The 10,557-nt window shown below is 37.8% G+C and overlaps 1 protein-coding gene across 1 annotated transcript; it reads right to left on the reverse strand.

The window, feature by feature from the left end:
• Positions 1-10,022: 10,022 nt before the first annotated feature.
• LOC103090701 (ras-related protein Rap-2a) lies at positions 10,023-10,343 on the reverse strand. The gene has a single exon (XM_007466266.1). It carries the CDS (start codon positions 10,341-10,343, stop codon positions 10,026-10,028), a length of 318 nt encoding a protein of 105 aa, XP_007466328.1. The 3' UTR covers positions 10,023-10,025.
• Between the last annotated feature and the right edge of the window lie 214 nt (positions 10,344-10,557).

The raw sequence follows: 10,557 nt of genomic DNA on the forward strand, positions 1-10,557 counted from the left end.
AAAAAAAAAAAAAAAAAAAAAAAAAAAAAGATAAAACATTGATGAAAGAGACTGAAGACACAAATTAATCTAAGGCTCTTCCGTACTCATGGGCTAGAAGAATATTGTTAAAATGTCCATACTACCCAAAGCAATCTACAGAGTCAATGCAGTCCCCATCAAAATTCCAATGGCATTTTTCACATAAATGTAACAAACAATCCTAATATTGTATGGAATCACAAAAGACCTAATAGCCAAAGGAATCTTAAGAAAGAAGAACCAAGCTGGAGGCATCACACTTCCTGATTTCAAACTATATTACAAATCTATACCAATCAAAACAGTATGGTATTAACATAAAAACAGACACATAGATCAATGGAACAGACTAGAGAACCTAGAAATAAGCCCATACATATATGGTCAGCTAATTTACAACAAAGGAGCCAAGCATATGCAATGGGGAAAGGATATTTTCTTCAGTAACTGGTGCTGGGAAAACTGAACAGCCATATGTAGAAGAATGGAACTGGAATATTACCTTATACCACACAGAAAAATCAACTCAGAATGGATCTAAAGCTTTGAACATAAGACCTGAAACCATAAAACTCCTAGAAGAAAACATAGGGAGTAAGCTCCTTGACACTGGTCTTGGTAATAATTTTTTGGATTTGACACAAAGAGCAAAGGCAACAAAAGCAAATAAAAACAAATGGGACTACATCAAACTAAAAAGCTCCTGTACAACAAAGGAAACCATCAACCAAATGAAAAGGCAATCTACAGAATGGAAGAAAATATTTGCAAATCATATATCTTATAAGGGATTAATACCTGAAATATAAAAAGGACTCATACAACTCAATAGAAAAAAAAATCCAATAAAAAAAATGGGCAGAGGATCTGAACAGACATTTTTCCAAAGGAGACATACAGGTGGCCAAAAAGTACATGAAAAGGTGCTCAACACTGATAATCAGGGAAATGCATATCAAAATCACAATGAGGTATCACCTGTTAGAATGACCATCACCAAAAAGTCAAAATATAAACAAGCGTTGGTGAGACTGTGGAGAAAAGAAAACCCCTGTGCACAGTGGGTAGGGATGTAAATTGGTACAGCCACCATGGAAAACAGTATGGAGGTTCTTCAAAATATTAAAAATAGAACATCTAGCAATGTCACTTCTGTATTTACCCAAAGAAAACAAAATCACTATCTCGAAGAGATATCTGCACCCTCAAGTTCACTGTGGCATTATTTGCAATAGTCAGGACATGGAAACAACCTAAATGTCCGCTGATGGATGAACTGATAAAGAAAATGTTATATATATAGATAGATAGATCAAAATATTATTAAACCATTAAAAAAAAAGAAATTCTGTCATTTGAGACAATTTGGATGGACCTCCTTAAGGGCATTATGCTAAGTGAAATAAGTCTGACAGAAAAAAGACAAATACTGTATAATTTCACTAATATACAGAATCTTAAACCACAAAACTGAACTCACAGATACAGAGAACAGATGGGGTGGGGGGGTGAAATGGGTGAAGGCAGTAAAAATGTACAAACTGTCAGTTATAAGATAAATGATAAGTAAGTCCTGGGGCCGGTGTACAGCACAGCGCCTACAGGTAATACGGTATTGGATGCCTGCCAAGGGAGTAAATCATAAACGCTGACATCACACACACACACACACACACACACACACACACACACACACACACACACACAAACTGTAACTGTGTGTGGTGACAGACGTTAACTAAACTTACTGTGGTGACCATTTTGCAATATATGCATATATCAAATCATTATGTTTTATGGGAAGTAACTCCTAAATGTTTTAAGTAAAGGTTTACAATGTTTGTTTGTCTTGCGTAATTTTACTGAGTGAAAAAACCGTAAAACTATTACAATGTTATATTTCAATTATATCTCAATAAAAATGAACTTTAAAAACCTGCAAAATAATTAATCACATTTCTCCATAAAATATCAATTTGGTTTGTTTTCAAAACAAAAAAACAAAAGAAAAGCAACAATCTATCCAATTCCACCAGTGAATATATTTCAGGAGTTTGATTAAAAAGAATGTATAATTTACAAGTATACTTTATTCACATGCTGTAATCTGTTTTAAATAGCTTATTCAGATAGCGCTTTTAGCAATGTGTGATAAGTACATTTCCAACATTAAGTAATAAAATGCATCGATCTCCAAAGAATTCCAATGCTGCTTTATTATTGGATTTCCCAAACCACGCCTTTGATATAATATGCTGCTGACATTTGATTTGGATATCCAGTAACCTTATTCTGACTCACATGCTGGGAAAAAAATCTTATTTCATAGCCGTGACCTTTAATTTAAACTGAAATTTATTAAAAATCAGGCTAATGTGATGTGTTTTTTAGTAGAATTTTCCTACAAGAATAAAAGGTGAATAGTTGAAATATTAGGTCCGACATTTCCAAAGAGGTTCCAATCTTTTAGAAGTACATAAACAGTATTTAGTATATACCATGTCAAAATCTTAGCAACTAGAAATATGCTCTTTTAATATATTTTGATAAACTTAAACTTTATCAATATAGTTATATTTTACTTATATACTTTACTGAAATGCAGATGTCTAAAATCACAGATTGTGTATGGTGTACATAGTTTTATGTAAAGATCACTGCTTAGAAATGTGTAAATATATAATCTATGCATTTCAATGTGCCATATATAATTTCTGAAAAGATGGCATACAGAATTAAATCACTCAAGTGTACTGTTACTGGAAAATTTTAACAAATAAAAAGATTCCAACTTTGTTGGCTCTTCCTGTTGGTTGTGTCATCCAGAGATATTTTATTAGTTCCTCCTTCTTAGTGTTTATCTGTTAATTATCTGACTTTTTCCTAAAGGAGAGTGAGAAAGTCAATGTCATCCACCTGCCTGAGGCCTGAATACTTCTCATTCAGTGGCCAGTCAAATCACCTTTCAAATCATCCATCTGTTCCATTTGTCAGAGGATTTATCAATATTCAGGGATAGCTGATATCTTTTGTCTGTGTGCAGTGGAATTGTTGGCTGGCTATTTAAATCCTTTCTGCCCCTCCACCTTTTTTTTAAAAAAAAACATTGTAATGATTCCTCTGATTAGAGATTTTATTGATACAATTATCACAAACCCCTAAATAGATAAGATTTGCAGGTCACAGGCTGCAGATTCTTTAAGGTTCATATTAAAATCCTTTTTCCTTTATTGTGCCAATGAGATAGAAGTATCCTCAGAATGTAGGGCTGGTGGGAGATCATCTACTCCATCTACAAAGTGAACTTAAAAAATTCTAATCCTGGGATGGTAAAAAGGAAATGACTCTACTGTAATATTCTAATTTTACAATGCAGCAAAACCAAGTTTCCTTTTCAGGAAAAAACTCTGGGCTATAAAAAGTGACTCACAGCTATTAGGCTCTGTACCTTGGAGGAGCTTTCAATTACAATTATGGTCTCTGGAGGTATCAAACTGGGGAAGGAGGTGTTTGGGGAAGAAGGAATTGGTGGCAGACTCCAGAAATCACTTATTGGGACAAACATCACTGGATGTATTTCCTGGTTTCAGCTCCACAGTGCCAATCTGTTGTGGGTCATGATCTATGTGTTAGCAACTGGCAATCTACCTCTACCTTAAGATTGGGCTTTTAGGGCAACTTACTGTGAGGAGAAAATGTGCAAACGATCAGCTGGGTCTCTTAAAAGTGATCACTTAAATGATACAGAAATATGAAATAATAATAGTAAAAAAAAAATAGTCACTTATTCCCTTTGGGTAGTACAAATAACCACACTTGCCCCATTTTTCTTCTCAGTCTTAAAATGCACCATGCCACATAAAAATACGTAATGAAATGGCTATCCTGAAATGAAAAGGCCATCTGGTGCAGTATTTCTGTACGTTGAGGGAAAAGAAATGCCTGATCAGAAAGGACCCAAAGGTAGGCTAATGAGGTAGATATGGTGCAGGTTCTGTGAAGCCAAAATATTTATTGTTGAGTCACTCTTAAAATGTCCAATAAAGGACTATTCAAGAGTCTGTTGTCCATTAAAGGACACTGGCTCCTAAAGCCTGGATAATGAAGGTGCTTTTAAATGATTAAGGCACTAAAGTTTTCAGTGCTTTACCTGATGCAGAACTGCTTCACAGATAATTAGTAAAGTCAAAAGTGTTTAAGAAAAAAAAAAATAAAAAAAAAAATAAAGTGTTTAAGAGTATTTTAGAAGTAGTTTTGTAAATAGTTTTTTCTGCTGTTGTTGCTTGTTTGCCTTTTATTGCTCTGTGATTAATAATAAAAGGTGGCTTTGAAATAATGAAAAAATAAAAAAAATAAAAAAAATAATAAAATGCACCATGCCTTCTAGCCTAATGCAATGTATAAAGTCTCCTCTAGGTACCTTACAAATGTCAAGTTCTATCCTTGGCCATATTCATTTCTAATTTCTATTCCTGGCCATTCACTTCTACCTCGCTGTACACTACCCAGCAGGGTTCATCTGCTCTCCGAATGTGAATTATATAGATGATTTCGAGTCTTTACACTCATACATAAACTGAACTTTCAGGCTTTAGTCCCGTATTCTAATTGCTTATTAGGTGCATCTATCTGGATGATTACCATCTCCAAAGCCAAAATAATCTCCCCCGGCTATTCCTCTCTAATTCTATTCGCTCATGTTCACAATGTCCAGGTTACTTTTGACCTTTTCCTCTCCTTTTTCCACTAAGTTTGATTGATTCATTCTTTACAACATTATTTGCATCCATTCTTTCCATGCTAATTCAGAATCTTTATACTTCATGTAGAAATGAGATTATGACAATACAACTCTTTCTTCTGACTCTGGTCTATTACCACTAAGCCATCTATCATATCACCACCATATTTCTATTTTTATAACAATTCTGATCATGGTCCTTGACTGCAAGAGCAAGTCCAAAGTCTTTAACCTTCCGTAATTTAGCTTTATGTATATTACCTCTTCTCACACTTTTATATAAATTCCTGGTTTGGCCAACCTGGTCTATTTAACAGCCAATGAACCTACCCTACGCATTTCCCATGCCATGTCCTCCATATGGAAGACACCATGCTTCTGATTCTTAAAGTTTGTTAAAGTTTGTTTTTAAATTTTACCTCTTCCCTGGTCGCCCCTAGTAGATAGAAGTACTCTCACAGAATGTTAGACTGGAAGGGAGATTGTCTACTCCAGCTGCAAAATGGGCTTTAAAGAGTCACCTCCTCCATCTATAAAATTCAAATGCTTGGGGAAACTGAGGCCACTAAAATAATTTTCTCTTTGAACACTAATTTTTTTCAACACATTTTTCTTGATTGGTTCCTATGTGCCAGGAGCCATTCTAGCCACATGGGATTACAGTTTAATAAGAAAGATGGACTGTACTTAAATTAAACTCTGATGAGCACTACCAGAGGAGGGGAAGCACAGGGTGCCACCGATGTCTGAAACATGAGTGGTTGAGGGAAGGGGTGAGGCACGAGGTTAATACACTGTGGGAAGACAGGATGGAATAAAGTCAGTTTGGGAAGATGAGGAAGGCTTCCCTGAGGAGGAAATCTTCTAAGCAGGGGCCAAAAAGTAGGAATTAACTCTGCAAAAGGTGGGTGATTTCTGCATGTAGAAGGAAAGCCCAGAGACAGGCACTTTCATGGAACTAAAAGAAGGTCTGGGTGCTGGAATCCAAGGGGCGAGGAAGGTTGCCAGAGGTGAAGGTGGAAAGGCAGGGATGGATAAGAGCATTGCTGGGCCTGGGAAGGTCATGTTGAAGATTTCTGGGCTTTATCCTAAGAATAGGCATTGGGTTGCATGTTCCAAGGTACTTCAAGTCAGGACCACGGCTTACCCTGGGAGGAATGGGAGAAGCAACTATGAAATTAGAAAGAACTTGAGTTTTATTTCAATTGAAACATTTGCTGTATCCTTGTCACTCTTCCCTATGTGTCCGATCTCATTCAAAGTCAATTTAAAAAAAGAAAGCATGTGAATTAATAAAAACCACCATTTTAGCTAGCCTGCTTGGCTTGGACAGGAGCTTGTGTATGTACAGGTATCCTGTGCTTTTCAAAAGTTGCTTCGTGACACTTCACTTTTAGGAAAGACCTACATTAGTACCTGTTTTTGATAACCAAAAGAAATCAGAAGATGGTTTTTGCTTTTATGAAAAAAGGCAAAAAGTGAAAATAGCGTCCAGCACTTGGTTTGCTGTGAGCAGTTGAGAGGTAGCACGTACCCCATCAGGGAGAGAGGCACCTCCAAGTTCCTTCCCCAGGAACCACACTCAGCACCTCAGCATCAATCTGCCATAGCTTTGAACTGTGTCTGTGAGCGCTTTACCTAGATTTTTTTTTTTTTTTTTGCGCATCTGTAAGCAAGATGTGTCCTAAGGTAATTGCTTCTTCACTTTATGCCATTTTGGCTTAGGGAAGGTTTCATAGGAACTCTCTACTTTCAGATAGCAGGGGGGAACCTGTATACGGATGTCCGTGAACCTACAGACACTTAAGGGAGTAGGGACCTGTTTTATACTTTTTATAAGCAGAACATTCCATACAAGAACAATCCAGGGAAAAGCTCCATTTCACTCTCAGCCGTGCATTGGTGCTACAGTTAAAGTTAAATGTTCATTCTCTTGCCCTTTCCCATAAGATTTTTAATAAGAGAAAATATCTTAAGAGAATACCAACAAAATTTTTCCAAGGATTGTTTTAGTCACCACTGCTTTTTTAGTATCATCTTGTCTACACTAGGTAATGACTTTCAAAATGCAATCAAATTTATTTCCTCTCAAATTACATTTATATCAAGGATAAAATTTTAAGCAGACAGGGTGACAAAGTTAAAGAACAGCTGGAATTTTGAAGCAAGTTTTGTGTTTAAGGTATTGTGTTGGACACCTTAAAATATATTATCTCATTTTATCCTAACAAAGACTCTTGAGAGGTACATGCTATACTCTAATTCACAGACAAGGAAGATGGAGCTCAGAGAAGCAAGCATTTCCCCAAAATATATACACCTTATACCTACATTGTGCAATATGGTAGCCTGGGAGCAACTGAAATACAGCCAGTCTGAACTGAGATGTGCAGTAAGTGTAAATTGAACACCAGATTTTGAAAATTTAGTATGAAAACTATTAAAGTATCTCAATTTTTGAATACTGATTACACGTTGAAATGACAATATTTTAGATAGAGTAGGTTAAATAAAATATATTATTAAAATTAATTTTACCTGCTTCACACTTTTTAAGAAATATCAGCTAGTAGACATTTCAAAATTACACACATGGCCCACAACTATATTTGAATTGAAGAGCGTGACCCTAGACCAAAGGCTGGACTGCTGAATTTGCCAATAAACATCAAGGTCAAAGGCAGCATGGTATAGAAGAAAAGAAGAATACGTGGATTCATGCAGATCTTGGTTTAAATCTCCTCTCCACCAATGACTAGTTTTGGGCGAAATATCAACCCTCTCTGCACTTCACTTATGTCATCTGCATTATGGTGATATTAAATATCCCCAAACAACTGTTGTATATAATATGTAAAGCAGTAACTGGCAGAGGGGAGGGAACAACTACGAATACCTCCTACAGCAACTGATTAATTTAAAAACTGATTCCCAAAAAGAGAAGAAAATTCATTTATTTGAAAATCCCATTTTATTCTCTTTAAGTGGGAAAAGTTAAAGAACCAACACATTGAATGCCTGCTTTAACATAATATGTGCATAATATATATTGTATTGTAAAATACATAGTATACACAGATTCCTTCTTTCTTTCAACGTTGTTTATAATATGCCACAGGCCGGGAGGCCACATGATGAGATTAGGGTGAAGTAAAAAAATACCAGGACACAGAAGGGCCCAAGCGGTTCTTAAGGACACAATGGATGAATTCCAGTGAAAGAGTTTATGAACTACATACACTTCAGCTGGTCTTTTCAACTTTCACATCAGGAACTGAGACTAGTGAGTAAATGACATCTGGGCAAACAGAATTTTACTCTTTTTTTTTTCTTCTTGGGTCACAGTGCATACAAATAAATTGTTCCAATACACTACGTTTAGACTAACTCATTATTAGTAATCTCTACTAAATCATAAGAAACTACAAAATCATATGGACTACACTATCCAATGACATTTTACCATATTCTGTCTGCTAGGCTTGTGTCAAGAAGTTCGCCCTGGGCATGTGACTTTTATCAATGCACGTATTATCTGTATATGTTTAAATATAAAGGGTGGAGGAGTTGGGGCATTTACTTTATTATTTGATGTACGTATATGGCCTAAGATTGACATGTGACAATGTGTTAGATTGCCCTGTTTTGTTTTGTTTTTTAAGTAGTATGAAAGGGGAATTAAAGATTTGAGTCACTTGAATGTAGCCTCTTAAATATCAGATACCTGGTAAATTTAACACCAAACGTGTTCCTATGTTAACTATAACAATTAACTTTCAAGAAAATGAGACTGAAGAAGTAAGAAGCTATCAGATTCACAGATCTCAGAACACCATGAGAAGCTATAAAAATATCCACTTTATTCTAGTTTGAAATTTAATGGAAGAAGAAACATACCAAAATTTCAGGTTAGCTATTAAAGTGCATATTCAGTGAATTAAGTGGGGAGAGCTTCAGGAGAGGGCCTCCCCTTTGATCTCATACGTGGCATTAAAAATCTGCTCCTTCTAGTGAATTTTTGAGCAACCCCTGAATATATGTGACTTGGTATTTGCTCTTTCAAAGTGAGTAGACTCAAACTGACTAAAAATGAGACTACGTCTACAGTACACTTACAACTAGTTTTCAGCAAATGTCTACAAATTTAGGGTTATAGGTAGAACTGGGTAAGAAAAATAAAATTACACTAAATCAAAATTATTAGCAATTATTAACTAATAATAAGAATCAGACAAAGCAGTAACACGTAAACAGTAATTAGAAAAATTTGCTAAAACTTTGAACTGAGATATTACACATCTGATGCTTGAAATTATAGGAAAAAATATACTCGATCAACTTAAGAGAAAACAAATATCATAAGCCATTTATGCTACCAGCCATATTTCCAAAATGCACACTTTAGAAAAAAGTTCATATCAGGAAAGACCTTATTTGCATTAACTTTAAATGAGCTAATATCTGAGTCACACCTTTGAAAAAACTTGCATTATTTCCAGGAGTGCCTTTTTCCCTCCTTTTTCTTTCTTTTTTTGTTTTTGAGGGGAATAAGGCAGTTAGACTAAAAAGAAAAAAAAAGTTAAGTCGCATTCTTTAATGTGAATGGTATACTTGTGCTTCTATGTACTATCTCAATCCAACTGAGCCATGTCTTCAAATAATTTGATAATCTGTCTTTAAAGTTTCATCTTAATTGGAGAGTTCATTTTTGTAAAACGCCTTGGCACCATTCAATCTTTTATGAAACGAGAACGGTCTCTTTCCTTTGGACTTGACATTTTTAACCACGTACGTGTGAGCAATTTTTGCTGTCAAATACTGCAAAGGTAGGTTTTCTGTTGTTGTTCAATCTGAAAATGTCTCCACTATACTTGCACAGCTGCCCTCTTCCCAGCAGAAACCTACCCGCCCCTCTCCCCCCCCGCTGCAAGTTTTAAACTTTGTTTCCTTTGGGGTTCTGCACAAGCGCTACTAGTAATATCCAAGAGACAAAGAGCTGTGCTGTGGGTTCACGGGATGCCAAATTTGAGTTGTGAAACAAAGCACTCAAATTTGAGATTCAAGATGAGGAGGAAGATGCTGGTTAAAAAAAAAAAAAAAAATATATATATATATATATCATAAAGCGTAAGATCGCAGAGCCATCTCCCTAGACATCTCCTCCTGCCCACGGCCACCCCAGAGCACGCGGGAGGGAGTTCTGGCCCCGGGACAGGGGCTGCCGGCCGCACCGCGAAGCCCCCTGCCCGCGCCCCCGGCCCTCTCACCGCTTCACTCGGATGATCTGGTCCCGCATGGGCTTGATGTCCTGGAAGCTCTGTTGGTTGACGAGGCTGTAGACGAGGATGAAGCCCTGGCCGTTCTTGATGTACAGGTCCCGCATGGACGCGAACTGCTCGGTGCCCGCCGTGTCCAGGATCTCCAGCACCGACGGCGACGAGTCCACCTCGATCTCCTTGCGGTAGAAGTCCTCGATGGTGGGGTCGTATTTCTCGATGAAGGTGCCGGTCACGAACTGCACGGTCAGGGCGGATTTGCCGACCCCGCCCGAGCCCAGCACCACCACTTTGTACTCGCGCATCGTCCCTCCGCGGCCGCCGCCGCCGCCGCTGCCCGCGACATAGACCTACGCCCGCCGCGCTGCGCGCCCGGACCCTGCGCCGGCGGCCGGCCCCGCCGCCTCCCGCGGCCGCCCCCACCTCACGGCCGCCGCGGCCCCCCGGGCGCCGGCGGAGGGAGCAGCAGCCCTGGGCATGGGCCGAGCCGGGCGGCAATGCGGCACCGCGGGCGCCGGC

The sequence above is a fragment of the Lipotes vexillifer genome, unplaced genomic scaffold (assembly GCF_000442215.2).
Source record: "Lipotes vexillifer unplaced genomic scaffold, Lipotes_vexillifer_v1.1 scaffold705, whole genome shotgun sequence".
In the NCBI taxonomy this organism is placed as follows: domain Eukaryota; kingdom Metazoa; phylum Chordata; class Mammalia; order Artiodactyla; family Lipotidae; genus Lipotes; species Lipotes vexillifer.

Coding starts and splice junctions, on each gene's coding strand:
- LOC103090701 (XM_007466266.1), bottom strand. CDS start 10,343: ATGCGCGAGTACAAAGTGGTGGTGCTGGGCTCGGGCGGGGTCGGCAAA.